The sequence below is a fragment of the Vanessa atalanta genome, chromosome Z (assembly GCF_905147765.1).
Source record: "Vanessa atalanta chromosome Z, ilVanAtal1.2, whole genome shotgun sequence".
In the NCBI taxonomy this organism is placed as follows: Eukaryota; Metazoa; Arthropoda; class Insecta; order Lepidoptera; family Nymphalidae; genus Vanessa; species Vanessa atalanta.
This window is the reverse complement of record NC_061902.1, coordinates 15846679-15865214: the sequence shown is the minus strand read 5'-3', so window position 1 is coordinate 15865214 and position 18536 is coordinate 15846679. Positions and strand designations below refer to the sequence as shown.

Here is an 18536-nt window from a genome sequence, read left to right as displayed (position 1 = left end):
CCCCTCCCCTGGATATAACTAAATGAGAAGTAGGAATTTGATTATTTAGTAGGGAAACGCCCTTCGGCGGCACTTGTTACGGTATCTCAGTAGGTAAATAAAATTACACGTATATAAGAGTATATGATATAAAAGTGGGTATCAAACTTTTTATGTATATCATTTTGGAACAGTAGCGTCCCTACTCTCGTGCCTGCACCAATTACGCACGGAAAACGTGCGTCTCGAGGAGCACGTCGGCAACTTGCTCCAGCGACGGGACCACTTGCTTGCGGTAAATGCGCGACTTGCGATACCGCTAACCGCCGGTGAGTCATTTGCTCCGTGGAGCACGTATTTGAGCAACGAGTGAGGGTAATGTAAAAATGCGTTTGAATGTTTTTAACTGTAAGCTTGTATATTTTTTATTTTAATATGCATAGTACTATACCCTACTAACACCGTACACTATCTCCACGCTTTTATATGTACAATTAAACATATATATATGTATGTAGTAGAATAGTCTTCAGGGTAGTATACTAAATGATTTTATTATACTTAGAAGCTTAGGATGAATCAGCTGGTTTTTATGTAAATATTTCGAATTTGATAAAGGGTTAACCAGAAATATTAGATTATAGAAAGTAGATGTACTTTAATAAACTGAGCACATTGAAAAGTATAAAAGGTTTTTAATTAATGTAATTCTTTGGATTTCAAATATTCCTCAGTAAAGTTTCATTTATAATCGACATACAGATATTAGGAGTCGATTATACGTACTTTTCAATGTCTGCCACTTGCCAACGTTACGATATCGTGCTAAGCGGCCGCTACGTTTCAGTGGTGGCAGGTCCCGGTGAGAGTTCGCGTTGTCAGCGTGAAAACGGCGCCCCGCGCGCCCCACCCGGCACCGTGCGTCCCAACGAGACCATCACGTCTGACCGACCCCATCAGGTAATTTATTTATAGGTACACACAAGTACGTACATAATCAAATGCACGTCACCAACAAAATAGCATTTCAGTTAAGTTTTCAGTCAAGTGGATTGTTCACATTTAGGGTTCCTGGCTTTGTTCCTGGATTGCTTCGCTTTATTTATTGTCTTTTAAACCGTACCGGTTATCGGTAGCTTAAATACCATATAAGATTAGCATTAATTTTGAAAAAAAGGCAAAACATTGCAAACCCATTTCAGTTTTACCATAAATTAGTCGTGCTCTTGTCGTTATTGTTGTTAGTCAGGACTACATAATCATCGTGTTCTCGTATTTCCAGCTGATGATGCGCGAGGTTCAGCAGAAGCCCAGCTGAAATGAGAGGGACGGCGGGCGCGCCGAGGCGGAGGAAACCGTACAAACGTTCATCATGCTCGAACAACGCCGTCGACGTGATTTCTCCATCGACGCCATACTCAACTACGATCATTAAACAGTAAACACGCTCGATCATCACCGAAGACGTGCGACCTGCCACTCACGACCTCCAACCGACATTAGTAATCCTTTATTTACAATATTTCCGTTGTGGAACCGACTGGACAGTGGATTATGTCGGATTCTGACGATCACATACTTCTTTATAAGACGAAACCCATAATCAGTTTATTTTAAGTTATACTACTTACGTATATGTTTTTATATCTGCAATGATTCGTCCGCACATATATAGCTCACAACTTCCCCATCGACTTTAGCTTAGACTTAGATAATCACCGTCATCCGTTATCTCGTTCAGATGAAGTGAGAAGCGAACGCATCTACGATGACTGTAATCTCAACATCGAGAATGTATCGATACATACAGCGTCGATCACGAGTGGTTTTTCAACGAATTGGTGAAAGTCGATATTTAATAACGACTATTGGAATGTCATAGATTATCTTTAAATCATACCCATCCTGTAAATATATAATTTTAACTGATTGTAAATATTGTCTCACATAGGGTTTAGAATTACCGCTGAGTCTATGGGGCAGGTATAAATTATAAACGACGACGATCAATTCAAGGTCAACCATCAACGTGTGCAGGTAACAGGTCTTCCTGTTCGTCTAGGTAATTTATAACGAGACTAGATTAAGATGGAGGCTCATATGTCCAGTATGTTTGATTAAATAATACCTAGCTTGTTACGTGTAAAAGATATAGATTTTCAAATTAGATATGAGCGTGAGATTGCTCTGTCATCACGTGATCGGGCATTAAATCGTTTAAGCAAGTTTCGACACAACGAAATGTGTACTGTGTACTACCTACGCTGCTTGCAGCTGCTAAACTTTATGGTATTTTAGGTGACAGCCTTACTATTCGGAAATCATGAATCGTTTTATTTAAATAAACTTTTTTATACGTGTATTTGTGTAATTAACTTTAAAGTAAATGAAAAATATTTTTGAATTGAAATTAATGATTATTAAACAAAATGAACTCGATCGAATTATATATCGGCCTCCATCCTTCGACGTGATATGTTCACAAAGTCTAGTTTATATATTGTAGTTATATAGTAAATAAGCACTTAGGTATTAGTAAATAGACCCTCGGGTCGAAGTTCTAGACTACAGTTTAGGGGTGAATTACAATTTAGAAGGTTGATTTTATTAAAAACGTTCATTTATTTTTTAGATCAGCGAAGGTTATTTTTTCGGTAGTAGTTAATTGTAATTCTTTTAATTTACCCGGTAAACATTTTCAAATAGTAATATCCAAAGAAATCTTATATCTAAAAGTTATTGTAATGATAGCGTCTACATAAATATATAATTAGAATATAAGACACGAAATACGAAACGATTTGATCAGCACGGACTTTACAGAAACACAAATTATGACTAGAGACATTTGTATGTATCACGAAGCAAACACTCGACACCTGACGGAACAATTATATCTCGGATTATACTGGTCGTGGCGTTCCGCTGGAACCCCGACTACAAGCGGAAATGCTGTTGGAAACGGCACTGGAACGAGCCAACTTACGTCGTGGAACTTGAGAGCAGATATCCGTTATACGCGTTGACAGAGGGGCATTGTCGAATCGATTACAACATCGGTTCGTATCGTATTTTTCTCGAAATATCATTTAACCTCGAAGGTTACTTGTCTTTTTTTGGGATTCGTTGTGATCAGTTACTTAGTGTCACTCGGTAGTTTCGACGGGCAAAGAATGTGAAAACGATACGGTAATGGGCGAGATCGACTGGATCGGTACGAAACGGCAACATCCGGTGTGAATCGGAATTGGTTTAACTTAAGGTTGAAAACCAACTATTAGTGATGTTTATTTGTTAATATGTGTCCTTTTAAATCTGAATGTTTTGATGTCACCAGGATTCGTTATGTAGGCACGGATTATAATTGAAATCGCAAAGACGTCCGTCGATGCGGTCGCAGTTGTAACCTTGTTACCTTCTCGATGTTATTGTAAACCATTATCGGAGCTTGTTTACATTTGTGCGTATTTTATACTCGTCCTTGAGATTTTGTAAATGAATATCTTTACGTACATGGTCTTCGTTCGATGATAGCTTAAACTCATAAAACCCCAGAGGTCATTGATCCTTCTTACCGCACCCTTAAAGGGAAACAACTCGGTAAATATCGTTCCAAAATTGTGACACTAATGTCTTTTATCTTAGTTTCGTGAACTCCAAGTCATCTTGGAGTTGTTTGTAACTTTCTCCAGGATTCCACGTCTAGACAATTACGTTGCGAACTAATACATAATAAATGTATTCGTTCATTGACGGTTTATCTGTAATCTCAATACGGGATTACCTTTTAAATACAACGATGACAAAATGGCGTCCGATCATCACATACGTATACAAATACGCATAAATACAAACCCACCCGTGTTATATGAACGTTGTCATTGATGTCTAAGTGTTGTCTATGTTCCAAGCAGTATCGATGTTACGTGTTCATTTTTAAATGTTTTTTCATCTCATCGATCGATGTTTTAGTCTTGTAATACGATTAGCGAATCTATAACATGTCCCCTTCGTCGTTTCCTTCCGAAATTAATTGATGTCTCTTTTTAAAATAATCTAATCTATAATTAGATCTGCTGTTATTTGAAATCGTTTTTTGTTTGTTTTTAAAGGAATCGATTTTATTTCATCGATATGATGGTAGATATAAACTTTATCAACGTACTGGCTAAATGTTTTTTTTTTTTAAATTGTGTTATAGTTTTTTTTTTAAATGTTACGTGTTTCGACGTTGTTGAACTTACCAATTCGGTATGTATACTTTCATCTTTTTAGTATATTCCGACGCATCGCGGCTTATGGACGTGTTATATTTCTAGATAATTTATGGGTTATCTATAAGCAAAGCGGTAACCGTTAATGTTTCGAGGCGGTCGTGAAACAGATTATATAAAGCATAAATAAAATAATCATTATGAAAAATAAAATGTCGCTATACTTGGACATTATAGCCCGGACCAATTGAAAACACGAAATACGCTTCTAATTACAATTATAATAAGATAAATCCGGAAATAATCTTTGAACTCTTTTCTAAATAAATATTTAGATTCATATTAGTAGGATCCTCTCCCCGACATTATAACATTTTACGACAGGGTCGTCTGCTCAAAGAGATAGTTATTTAACGAAATAAACTTAACAGTTATCGTAGTATGTTTAACGGTTGCCGCTTCAACTATTCACTAGATCGTAGTCCTGAATGGTCTGTGTTTAGATCGGTACGTATATAAATTAATTGTTAGTTGTAAGAATACAGTATTCATGATCTCAGTCGATTGTCAAAAGCTGACGCGCTTTACATAACTGTTGACTATTCTTAAAGCAAAATCACCGAGGTATTCTTTGAGTTTTATGTCACTCGAGTTCAACATACCACCTTCAAAACACGCGACTTGATTTTATATAAAACATCGTGTTACGAAAAAAAATAATTTAATATCAGTTATGTACGGCGCGCTCAGTGTATTTCATTAATTACAATTACTCATTAATCGCAGAACAAATCATAATGGAAGTGGTACTCGTTCAAACTAAAACACCGCCTCTTCAATGAATCGACATGGAATCGTTATATCATTGATCTGGTTTCGTGTCATTTCATTTGAAAGCGGCTTCCATTCTATGTGTTCTGTGACATCATTTGTAACCCTCTCTGTGACTCGTAGCTTAGGATGTTCCGTGACTATTAATTATCGATTTTAATTTATTTCTATCACTGTAATGATAAACAATATAGTCTGCAGGAAAGTTAGACTTATCTAACGAACGACAACTGATATAAATTCAGATATTCGATACCTGCGTTCACTTACAGGACGAATATAATTATCTTTTGATAGTGACATTCAAATATTCTTATAATAATTATTATTATGAACACATGTTTGTTAAACTATTTTTTGTTATTCGTATCTGCTTCGTTATCGTGTTATCGTCGACTTGTGTCAGGATAACTCCAGTCCCCAAAATAATAGAGCTGTACGAACACATTTGATAATATTCAGTACTTCGTATTCTTATTATGCGTTTAGTGAAGTTCACATATCATTATGACGTGTCATAACAAGTCGTGGTTTATTATTTCGTTTTGTAAGTGGATGTCTCACTGATTATTGAATTTACTCACAATGACTGACGCGTATATAAAATGTATCATTTTCGATGTACACACACATCCAAAGTGAATCAAGTATAAAATTCAAAATGACTCCTTCGTCTTCAAAAGCTCTATGAGCGACTATTATACGCAATGTAATTAATTTTTCTTTTAATATTTAATTGCCTTTACGATTGTCAATGTGAGTTGTTGATAATAATTAGTGCAAGGTATCGTTATATTCGATTTGCGATAGACTAAGTTCTATTAATAAAATTCGACCTGTTTTAAAACTACAACAATGTTTAAACTTGTAACTTCTCAGGGTCGGATTTCGACAATTGTTCCTATCGTAAATTTTTCATAAAACTTAATCTTCGATTTGTTAAATGTACTATACTAATACTATATACATTTAATATTTAAAAAAGTCGAACTGATTAATGTTTTAATTTGTATAGAGTTAGTGTAAAATCCGACTCTGTCGTACACGCCGCTGCACAATTCAAACTACAATATCATCAGCCGATGTCCATTAAATGTATCTCTCTTACGTGTTTCCAATAAACTAAAGTGTATTTTATGTATGCGAGGGATTAATTTTCACTCGATTCGATGTTTTTTAATAATAATTGTCTGTAATATTTCAACAACGATTTAATTGTAATTATATAATATTGAATTGAATGCATTTATGTATCTTCGAGCAGTCAATTACCAAACTATGTAGTTCCATTTTACTTTCAATAAAGTTAATAAGTGTCTTAAAGTGTTTTTTTTTTACTAAACTACTAGCTGTTGGCCATCGTGTAATTATGTGTTAAAACCATTAAGTCTTAAGTAATGTATGGTATTTATTAATTTAGTATCGTGAAAAATTGCTTTTTGAATAATGTCCAAGTTATATCGAAACTAGCAAATAAAATTAAAATTCATAAAAGTAGTGTTAATCGAAAACCTCTTCTTTGTAAATTTATTAACAAATCGCGTGAAATTTATGACGTAAGGTTTATTTTTTGTTTTAATTAAGTATAAAAAAAAAACTTAAAAGTAGACAATGGAAGTTCTTCATTCATTTAAATATAAAAATATTAACTAAAAATTCAAAATACCGAGTACCCTGCATATATCATAGAACCAAATACATACTAATATTATGTCATATAAATCAAATCATTAATGATAAATTAAGCAAGTGAGCAAGCGGTGCTTCGCTGTAAGCTCCCAGAAATAATTCCTAAATATGTATTAAAAGTGAAATTAGTGGTTTTAATTATAGAGAATAAAAACTATAAAATACGTTCAGTTCTAGTTTTTAATTTTAACAGTGTTATAAAGTGTAATTATCATTGAAATTAGAAAAAAGCAAACAATTGAAACAAAAAACGGTTACTAATTTTGTGCATTTTTAGTGTTTTTGCTATTAACGCGTAAGCGACGCATTTTGCATGGCGTTTACGTCCTTTCTTTCGCAGTGATAGCGACAAGAAGCAATTCTCAGTATTTTTTTGACCCGCGCTGCGTATTCGCCGCATTTTTATTTCGGAACATTTTAACGCGTTATGCTTTATTGCGTGCTGTAAGCGCTTAAAGTACTTCAACTGATATTCAAATAATAGCGTCTATTTTTTATTCTAACGTTTTTAAACGAACACAATGTCAACAAAAAATTGCAAAAACTGTTTAAATGTTATTAAGGCTAAGGAATACCTAGAATGTTCTAAATGCCACCAGTCCTACGATTATTTATGTGCAAACGTAACTGATAAGCGAATAAAATCCATGAATTCAACGCAAAAGATGAATTGGAAATGTTCCGATTGTATGAATAAACATCCCAAAGGCAATGCACCCGTAACCCCACTCTCATATAATGTTTCTAAAAAAGACAACGATGATACGAAAGACCCAATCTCGTTGAACGATTCTAATGTTACATTGCGAAATAAAATGTCCGTAAGCCAAAGTCCAGCATTAATTAATAATGCTAACAACGATACGCAAATTTCAATTAACACCGTGAGAGATATAATTAAACAAGAAATTAAAAATGCCCTTAAAGAAGTAGTTACGGAACAGTTTGCTAAGATGAACGATGTTTTGTCAAGCTTTCAACAATCCCTTAACTTCTTTAATGATCAGTACGAGTTAATGAAGGTATCTCTAGAGGAAAAATCTTCAAAAATCGAAAAACTTGAAAAAAATAATAACATTCTGCAAACCTCTCTCACAGACTTAACAATACGTATGAATCTCCTAGAACAACATTCAAGGTCTTGTAATATTGAACTACAAAATGTTCCCGAAAGTAAATCGGAAAACATAATAAGCACAGTATTGCAACTAAGTAAAATAGTAAACTATGACGTAAAAGATGCTGACATTATTCATTGCACCAGAATTGCTAAAAAAGATACTGAGAGCAATCGACCGCGGTCGATTGTTGTAAAATTTTCTAGTTCTCGTCTTCGTGATGGATACCTTGCAGCGGCTATAAAATTCAATAGAGTAAACGCTAAGAATAAACTTAATACCAGTCACATCGGAATGGCAGCAGACAAAAAACAACCTATATATCTAATGGAACACCTTTCTGCTCATAACAAGGCTATACATGCAGCTGCTAGAATCAGGGCTAAAGAAATCGGCTATAGATTTGTTTGGGTACGCAACGGAAGAGTGTTCATGAGAAAAAGCGAAACAACCCGTAGTTTTTTTATCAATAGTAAAGAAATGTTAAATTCTGTTTTCTAATTTAGTATTTAATTTTATATTTTCTAGCATGTTATTATGGTTCATTAGTTTTTAAATTCGATAATCTTGATTTTTATTACCAAAATGTACGCGGACTAAAAACTAAAACTAAGAATTTTTATATAAATCTATCGTCTCATAACTATGATGTAATTGTGCTTACGGAGACTTGGCTTAACAGTAGCGTTTATGATTCGGAACTCTTCGACGATAGATATATAGTGTATAGGAGGGACCGTGAAACCAGTTCCTATAATATTCGCAAAGATGGTGGAGGAGTCCTAATTGCAGTTTCAAAACACCTTAAATCGGTAAGGCGTTCCGAATATGAAAGCACATTTGAGGATCTTTGGGTAAGCATTGAATTTAAAACTTCACGTAAAACAATTGATTATTTAAACATATGCGCTATCTATCTACCCCCACCATTAAAAAATGAAACTCTTATGACTTTTACTATACAGTCTCAAAAGGCAATTGACTTAAATAAACACACAATAATATTAGGAGACTTTAATTTAAGTAATATAAAATGGTCGGAGACAGATGCCAATTCAAATCTCTCCGAAACTTGTGCAACTTTACTTGAATTCACTTCCATTAATGATTTTACACAGTACAATAACATTTTAAACGACAAAGGTAAAGTTCTTGATTTGTTACTCAGCAATACTCATTTTAGTAAAACAATTCGTTGCACCAGACCCTTAATAAACGAAGATCCATTACATCCGGCTTTGGAATTTTGTGTTCCTCTTAATGCAGTTAGTCACTTACAAGTTAAGTCTATTAGTAGACCCAATTTTTTTAAAGCAGATTACGACAGGATATTGGAGCATATTTTCTCAATTGATTGGAAGCATGAACTTCAGAAGTGCTTATCAGTTAATCAAATGTTAGATTACTTTTACAAGACTTTAAAAGAAATAATCAAAAATTGCGTACCTATGAAAAGACCACGTAGCTCAAAATACCCCACGTGGTATTCTCCACATCTGATTCGTCTCTTTAAAGAAAAATATAAACTCCATCGTAAAATCAAAAAATTTAACAATCCTCTTGACTGCTTTTACTTTGACAGACTTCGCGACAAGTGTCATAAATTATCAGTTGAATGTTATAATGAATATATAGCAATGCTTGAAAGATCTATTCATTCTAACCCCAGAGTTTTTTGGTCGTTTATTAAAGCTAAGAGAAAGGGTATTAGTTCTTATCCAGCCAAAATGCAACTCGACAGTAAAGTTGCTTCTGATGGTAAAGAAATATGTAACTTATTTGCTGAAAATTTTGTACAAGTATTTTCAAAGTCCGATAAAAATAATAATAATACATCTAACAGCGGTAATACCTCATCAAATTTCCTTTGTCATCTTTCATTTAGTACACTAGAAGTCTATAAATCACTTAAAACACTCGATGAACGCAAGGGGTCAGGTTGTGATAATCTTCCACCGGTATTTATAAAAAGATGTGCTAAAGCGCTAGCCTTACCTGTTACTTTAATTTTTAATCGTTCATTAAAAGATGGAGTATTTCCAGACCTATGGAAAGTAGCTTTGATACTCCCAATATTTAAATCTGGTGAAAAGCACCTTGTTAGTAATTACAGACCAATCTCGTTACTTTCAACTTTAGGCAAAGTTTTTGAAAAAATGATCACTGAAAAATTGTCATGGTATCTGAAACATCAAATTACCCCCCACCAACACGGTTTTATAAAGTCAAGATCAACCACCACTAACTTATTGTGTTTTACTTCCGCTTTATCCGAGAATGTTGATAACCGAATACCTGTTGATGTAATATACACAGATTTTAGTAAAGCCTTCGATAAAGTTGATCATTTGCTTTTAATACACAAACTTTCACAATTTGGTGTAGGTGGAGCGCTTCTTAATTGGTTTACATCATATTTGCAGAATAGAAGTTTCAAGGTCGTCATCAATGGTCATTGTTCGGATAGCTTTGAAGTGGTATCGGGCGTTCCGCAGGGATCACATCTCGGACCTATTCTTTTTAACGTATTTATTAACGACATCACTACATGTTTTTTCCACACAAGCTACTACCTATTTGCCGACGATTTAAAATTAATGAAGCCAATATTAACAAACGATGATGTAAATAAATTGCAAGAAGATATTAACAGATTGGAGATTTGGTGTAGGGATAACAATATGGTTCTTAATATAAAAAAATGTCACTGTATACAATTTACCCGTAATAAAAAAACTGAGCCGAATAAATATTACATCAACAAACAACAAATCTCACTATCGCATTGTGTACGAGACCTTGGAGTTACTTTAGACTCAAAGTTGAGATACGACACACATATATTTAATATTGTATCTAAGGGATTTAAAATTCTTGGTTTTATACTCCGTAATATGAAGGACTTCAAGAACATTTCTACCAAAATTAAAATATTCATGACCCTAGTTCTTCCCATACTGGAATACAATAGCATTATATGGAATCCTCAATATAATGTCCACATCAATAGATTAGAAAAAGTACAAAAACGCTTTCTTTACCATCTCTCTTTCAACGATTTACAGGCTAAAAACATCACGAGTTACAACGACAGACTTAAATATTATCACATGACCTCCTTTATAACTCGTAGAAATATTATAGATCTTATAGTTCTATACAAAATTATACATGGGGTGATAGATTGTAGTGATCTTCTACATAAGCTTCAAATCAATGTTCCTTCTCGCTTGCCTCGTATAAAAGCATATAACCTTTTATATATTCCGAGATTTCAATCAAACCTAGGACATAACGCTGCTGTTCCAAGGCTCTGTAGACAATATAACGCACTTACTAGATGTAATATCGAACTCGATATTCATCGTTACAGCTTGTCCAAATTCAGAGTGTGTCTCAATAAAGTTTTAACGTAATATTATTAATACAATCTAAAAAAATAATTTTTTTTTAGTTTATAAGCTTTTTCCTAATTTTAAGATTTTAATTTTACTTTTTGTAGTTTTTACTTCTATTTACTACTTTCTCACTTTTAATTTCTTTATGTTTAAAAATATTGTTTTTGTTGTGCATGTTGTGGTCTCCTGTAATTGAAGGAGCACATAAGTTGTGTAACCCTTACACTGTTTTATTTTGAATGTGTAATTAGTGTGTATCCTTTGTTGGGGACTCATAAATAAATAAATAAATAAATAAATAAATAAATAAATAAATAAATAAATAAATAAATAAATAAATAAATAAATAAATAAAACAATTAAAAAAATTAAATGACTACAGATATATGTCTTACTAGAGGGAGAAGATAGTGTGAATTTTATTTAGTATGAATCTTTACGTGTGTCTGAAAAAAAAATATAAAATGTACAAAGACACTCGTGCTTAATACAAGATGTCTTAGTGTGCGTGAGGTGAAAAAAAGCAAATACAGCAAAATCCCTTTTTTTGCTGTCTAATATTAAATAAACTCTATTTCATTAAAGCCCCGTTAATGTAACGTGCCCTGAGTTATTAAATTTATATATCTTGCTATTTCTAAGACTTGTTCTTCGGTCGTGAATATGCCTATCCAGTTCTGGTTGTTTAATTTATAATACTTGCAACACTACAAAGAATACAAAGATACTCCTTTCTTATATCAAAACATATATATTTGTCTCTCTCCATTATTACTTAGGTATTATGATGTCATTTGAGCAATGAACGACGACAATGTTTACGTGCCATCTTGAATAACTACTTGAACCATCTTGAAGAATTTCGTTTTGATTAAATACTGCGTAGGTGATTAATACAATACGAAATTATTATTATTCTACAGGATACCATTTTTAATACTTATTCATAATTCGATCAAATTCGGTCTCCATGGCCAAAAATTAGCTATCGTAAAATGTATACCTTTGTGTTATGTGTATATTTTTTTCACAAACTTAAGCGCTCGCTGCTCGTTATTTTATTAGTGAAGTGCATTAGTGTGACTCTCGCGCTTATATAATTTCTTAGTGTGCATGAGAATTACAATTAAATTACATTATTTTTGTTAAGTTTATTTTACAAAAGCTGCCCTACTTGTCTCGATGTCTACCCAGATGTCACCAAATAAGGTTTTTCATGTATTTGATAATTATTGTCGGGTTTCAAGACATTCAAAAGGAAATTGAACATGTAAATGAACATATATTTTTTTTTTATTTAAATAATTACATTATATATGTATAACCTACTTGAATTTACAATATTTATTGAAATAAATTTATTAGGCCTCTAAAACTTTTAATTTTGCTTTTATTAGGGAAATATCCATTGAAAAAAATGTTCAATCTCTTACAACTGCTTAAGATAAACTAGAACATCTGTACTACCCTTAGCAAATTTTAACGGATCAAAATGTCACAGAAAAATAACACATTCCATTTTAAATTCAAATATGCTGTCCGAAACGATTTGACATTAAATTTCTGCTGTCTCGTATCTATCGATAATATTTAAAATTAATGGTGAAATTTAAAAATATACATTAAAAAAAATGACTGAAGTTCCAGAGTCAAAAATAAATTCTGGGAGGCTTATACTAAAATATCTTCAACAGAGTAAAGATGGAGCTACGATCTCGGACGTCGTACAACATCTTAGCGCAGAGCAAGGAAATGAGTCTCTCAACGAAGTGAATCAAACAGTTACGTCTATTTTAGAAAGCGGCACGGCGATGGGTTTTCTCGAGAGAAAAGGATCACGATTTCTTAATTGGATGGCACGAGAGATGTGCGGTAGGCGACGACGGAAGAGCTGCTGTCGGCGGCGTTGCAGGCGTCGTATACGCAGGCGGTGCAGTCGTCGCAGGCGTCGCAGGTGTCGATGTGGATGACTCCCAGACCCAACCCAAGCCAAGCGAACAGTCAGATATCGTATTTAGTATAGAGGCATTGTTTTTGAACAAACTGCTTCTTGTCCATGTATTTTTGTTGTTTAATTTTTAATGATATTGTTTTTCCTATAGCATGTCAACTTTGTTTGTTTGTGATAAATAAAATATACAGATCATTTTAATATTTTATTATATATCATATAATTATTACATTTATAACGTAAACTATAGTTTTGGTTAACATGTGATAAAATGTTTGATTAAATAAATATTCCATTAGATATTTGGTTAAAATAGAACATTTAACTTTACCTACAACAAGAACTCAGCTAAACATTGATTAAATAATACATTGAATACAATTAAATATTTTTGATCAAATGTCTTTAAATGAGTAGTTAAATTATTATAGATAAGAACTATTACAATTTTAAAATATCAATAATTTTTTATAATTTTTAAAGTAATCTTGTAAACGGTTTCCTTTACTTTCATTCTCATGTCCTAAGCTCCGACGAATTTCTTGACAATATAGCCAGGGAAGGCATATACAAACGAAAGTATCAAGATGGCCACGAGAATAAAGCATCCATATGCAACAATGTCCCATTTATAGTTGTGCCACATGATGTAACGAAGAGACTTCAGCGGGTTGAAGAGCCACATGAACGAGGAATCCGGGCGACTGAAATATAAACGAGAAGATTAGTCGGATTTCTGTTTAAATTAATTGTTATTAGTTAATATTAAATTACTTACTTTGGTCTATCCAAAGGATCGGGCTCGCTACGTCCTAACCCAGCTGGTACTTTATCGGCTTCCTCTCGCGTCAACAGATGTATCTCTGCTTCGACTTTTCCAGTGAGTTCCATTTCTTCAGTGTCACCTTTAATATAGAATGGCCACCACCCCTTAACACGTTTTTGCTTAAAAATGTTCACCATTGGGACTGATCCGTCGTTGCTCAGCATTTGCAGTGTGCACAGCTTAGAAGATTTAGCTCCGCGTGGGAATCGATTTAGATCCAGGGTTATAGCACCTATGAACAAAATATTAACATTAATTTATTATTCTAGTAATTGAAAACTACTGACAAATAAATCATATGCTTTATATACCCAAAAAGTCATCAGTTGTGAAATGATCAGCATCCCAAACTTGCAATTCAAGTCGTGCTGGTATCTTGCATTCTGTTTCATCCCATGAAAAAACAGTTTCCTTTCGTGATATGACTATACGTTCTTCGGCTTCGAGATAGTCGAATGGATATATAAAACGCCAATTGAAATTGCCTTCACCCGTCAAAGAGCGATAGTGTATGTCTGTACTCTGGCAATCGTCAGGTCCTTTAAGCCACCTGAAAAAACATTTGATAGTGAAAAGTCGTTATTTATATTAAAGTATAAATGAAATAATAGATTCTGCTTTGTATTCCTTACCCCTTTACGTAAATGTCAGACATTTTCTCGCCTGTGAAGAAAGCGTCGTCTTCAAGCACAACGTCATCGGTATTCCAAATGATTACTCTCATCTCGTAGGACTTGGGCTTGCGAGGTGAAATGTCTAGTGGTGGTCCTGGCAGTGGCATGTCCATCGGGAACATGTCTACCCACATCTGAAGACGACCTTGCTCGATCCCTTAAATTATAATTACTGTTATTTAACATCGATAAAACAGCTGAAGTATCGTTAAATAAATATTAATAAGCAATTTTTAATTCTTGTTTAATACTATGTTTGTCGATTACCTGGTTTACTTGGATTGTAAAGAGGCCGAGTTTCCACGTGTTCAGTTACTAGTTTAGTTCCTATACGAGGTACTTCGTCCCAACGATGTAGCACTACCAATGCCATCTGCTCTTCCATTGTATCCGGGTCAGAAAACAGCTCAGTATCATTTAATGGCATGTTAAATATTGTACGGCCAACTTTAATACGACCGTATTCGTATATCGGTGGGTCGATTTTGCCGTCTTTGCAAAGTTTGGCCAATATCTGAGTAGGTTTCATTGCGTCGCGCCATCGATTGTATCCTTGCCTTAATACAATAACAATATATTAGAACTAATTGAAAAAAGAAAACGAATTATCATAATCGTGCTCAAATCGACAACTATCATTACTGCAAAAATACCGAACAAGTTAACTCCAATCAATGTGTACATTGTTTTGTTCTAGCGTCGCGTCTGTATAGTTTTCAATCGGCTCAAAATGCTAGAACGTATTATATTATCAGAATGGAATTTTGAAGTATCTAAATTTTAAAATGTTATTTGTTTTATTAGCATAGGATAAGTTCAGGCATAGTGCCTATGGGATAAATTGTGGATGTTATGATGATGTTAATATTTTATTTATAATGTAAATTATATCTATTAAATTAATGTTTTATAAAAATTACGTACTCCTCATATTTTTTGGGCAACCCACAAGTTGCCCTGTGGCGGCTGTAAAAGCGATTTTCAAGATCGATTTTGGTTTCACCGATCAAATCATCGGAACCGAGTAAATCCCAATCATATACTTGTACAGTCAGCATAGAATCTTGAGGAATCGTGGCCTCGATTTCAAAACATTTGCCAAAGACTGGATTTAGTTGCTTCGACACATAATTTTCCTTATCACTAATTTTCTTTGAGCCCAGTTGTAGCACTATGTATGGATCAGCCTTCCCGTTCAAGTCCATCGGGTGAAGGTCAGTAGCCTTAACAATGTATACTCGTACTAAAACATGTATGGGCTCGTTATTCGGCACGCCTTGGAAAAATCCATGGTTGGGGTCAAATCCCATTATTGTGCAATCGTCTATTGCTTTCGGAAGAGGCCATTTATAAACTTTAACTGCGCCCTAGAACAAGAAATAATCTTATAAATATACTAGAAAAATTGCCATAACAGTAGTGAAGAATAAAAAGGAGACGGAGAAGCAAACAATGTGGGGATAACATCAAGAGACTGATTTAATAATAATCAAAAATAATAAAATTAATAACGAAATGAAAAAAAGTTGAAGGTGTGATGTGCGAGATTAAGTGTCTAGATAATAAAGATCGTTTTTTTAACTTTGAATTTTACCTTAAAGACTCCGACTATGCGAGTATCATCTTCTGAATCATCACCAGTTTTCTTGCCTCGATATAGTTCAAAGGACTGTAGCCATTCTTTGAATCCTTCGTATTCAGGCACAGCCTCAAGTTCGTGTGGTATTATCTATAAAAAAATAAAGTGCTATGTATTTGCTTTTATTGTTTATTATTTTAGTGAATAATTAAAATCACAGCTTACTCTTGTCAAAGCTGAACGTGGAATTTCATTCTTCTTGGTCAAAACAGGTATTATTTTGGCTCTCGTAGGAGCTGATGACCGACGATTGGTTCCTCGTTCGGAACGAGGAGATTGAACTTCATCTCGGGGGGAACGTGTTTCGTCAACATATGTAAGTTGAGGTGTTTGAATGTTTCCTTGACGTTCCCTCTTGTTCTCTTTTTCTTCCTCAATCAAGAACTCAACAGATGCAAAATACTTTGTCCACCAATCTTTGTTGCCGTCGTCATCGTCTATTACTGACACCGTACTAGGTTTTCGGTTTTTGCCACCATCAAACTTCATTACTTTTTTAGCCACCCCTGGCCTTCTAGAGCCATAGGGCATAGTCACACGACCATCGTGAAAGAGTAAAGGACAGCTTTCCCTGTCGTTATCAACTATATACACATCATCTTGAATAATGCAATTAGCCTGTAAATCAATATTATGTAATTGAATCATGGACTTTTTGCGTTCCTCAATATCTCTCTCGCGTTTGCTCATCGGAGTGTAGATGTATTTGTGTATTGAGTTGATAGTATGCGTTCCGACAAGTGTTACTCTTCCAAAACTGCGGCAATCTACAACTCGAATAGTCAGGGGTGGTCGATATAGGTCTTGATCCGGAAGCTCGACGTCAATGTACTTCACGGGTGATGAAAAATTTGGGTTCCGTTTTGCATTTTGTATTACGGTAGAATATATAATGTGTCCAGCACATTCAATGTCCACTCTGGGTCTATCTACTGTTAGAAGATGAATGCGCTTTACGTCACGCAAGCCCCAAAACAAAACTTCAATACGATATTTTGATAAAGTTGGACGTATTCCTTTTGGAACAGGATATCGTATTTCAAGGGGTTGATTTTCCGGAATCTCCTTAGGAGGAGGAAGCTCTGGCAAGCTTAAAGTTGATTCTTTAGGTGGTATTTCAAGAAGTTCAAACGTAGCGAGTAGTTCCCCGGCTCCATCATCACCTCGCGTGATCTCATACCACTCCAAGGAAGGTGGAAATTGTGGTTTCTCATATAGCTCATTAAAAGCTTTTACATGTGGTCTAGCAATCGTACGCCCAATATATTCGGATTTACCAACTTGATCTTGATCAAATATCTCGACAACGATGGTAGGGGGTTCTGTTTTGATCTGATCCATGGTACTATATAATGTAATGTCTTGAAAAACGAGAAGTTCATCCCAAGTCGGGCTCAATGTTTCATCAATAACTTTCGTTGTAGCGCTGCATTCTTCGATGACTACTCTTGCGAAAGGGTCTGATAATCCTGAAGAATCTGAACCTATTAGCGATCTAGCTTGGTAAATATAGGCCCGCATTTGAAAAACCTGCAATAAAATACAGTGTGAGGGTTTTCTTTCTAGAATAAATAACGACATCCTTTAATTGATTACTACAGAATTATTGTTGTACTTACATGTTTTTCAATATAATATATCGAAGTAGGAGCATTAGATCTTAGTTTGTCAGCATTTTTTAATTCATTATTATATTCAAAGCCTTGGGGAAGGCCATCTATGTAATGTTTCTTGTCTTGAACGACACCGAGCCATAAGTATACATTGACCTTGGCCGGTACCGCCCATCCACTTGGTAGAGATGCCCGTTTTCCAGGCCACTATTGAAAAAGATATGTATATAATATATAATTTATCTTCAAAAATAGTCACAAAGTGGTAAAAAAATTTACCTTCATGAACATTGACTGTATCTTTCCGCACATTCGTCCAGTTTCATCTCGACTTTCTGAATATATGAGATCTCTGGCACTGAACCTTTGGTAAGCGAGACGCTTTCCTTGGCTTATCATCCAAAGAAAAACATCTGGCATGGCTTGTTGCGCCTAAAAATATTTTTGATTATAAATGTGAATTATAAAATTTAACTAAAAAAATATAACTTACTTACTACAAAATAATACTTAACAGTACAATATACACTCTTATAATCAACAAATTAAAAAACAAACGATTCTTATTCCAAATATTCCTATCTTATTCCAAATTATGCGTTTG

The 18536-nt window shown here is 34.2% G+C and overlaps 2 protein-coding genes across 9 annotated transcripts in view; one reads left to right on the top strand and one right to left on the bottom strand.

Moving 5' to 3' along the window:
- Positions 1–6341, top strand: part of LOC125075750 (protein AF-10) — a 38123-nt gene extending 31782 nt beyond the window's left edge. For 7 of the 8 annotated variants that reach the window (XM_047687464.1, XM_047687470.1, XM_047687469.1 and 4 more), the window contains 3 exons: positions 174–308; positions 827–939; positions 1262–6341. In XM_047687464.1, the coding sequence (XP_047543420.1) occupies positions 174–308; positions 827–939; positions 1262–1297 (284 nt within the window). In that variant the 3' untranslated portion in view covers positions 1298–6341. The remainder of the gene's footprint in view (positions 1–173; positions 309–826; positions 940–1261) is intronic. The other variant, XM_047687466.1, reaches the window with a different exon arrangement.
- Positions 6342–13636: 7295 nt separating this feature from the next.
- Positions 13637–18536, bottom strand: part of LOC125075742 (otoferlin-like) — a 79704-nt gene continuing 74804 nt past the window's right edge. Inside the window, exons 17-26 of the mRNA XM_047687444.1 lie at positions 18212–18364; positions 17939–18139; positions 16485–17849; positions 16275–16409; positions 15605–16047; positions 14948–15237; positions 14639–14837; positions 14318–14556; positions 13959–14238; positions 13637–13884 (exon numbers count right to left, since the gene is read on the bottom strand). Of these exons, the coding sequence (XP_047543400.1) occupies positions 13704–13884; positions 13959–14238; positions 14318–14556; positions 14639–14837; positions 14948–15237; positions 15605–16047; positions 16275–16409; positions 16485–17849; positions 17939–18139; positions 18212–18364 (3486 nt within the window). The 3' untranslated portion in view covers positions 13637–13703. The remainder of the gene's footprint in view (positions 13885–13958; positions 14239–14317; positions 14557–14638; positions 14838–14947; positions 15238–15604; positions 16048–16274; positions 16410–16484; positions 17850–17938; positions 18140–18211; positions 18365–18536) is intronic.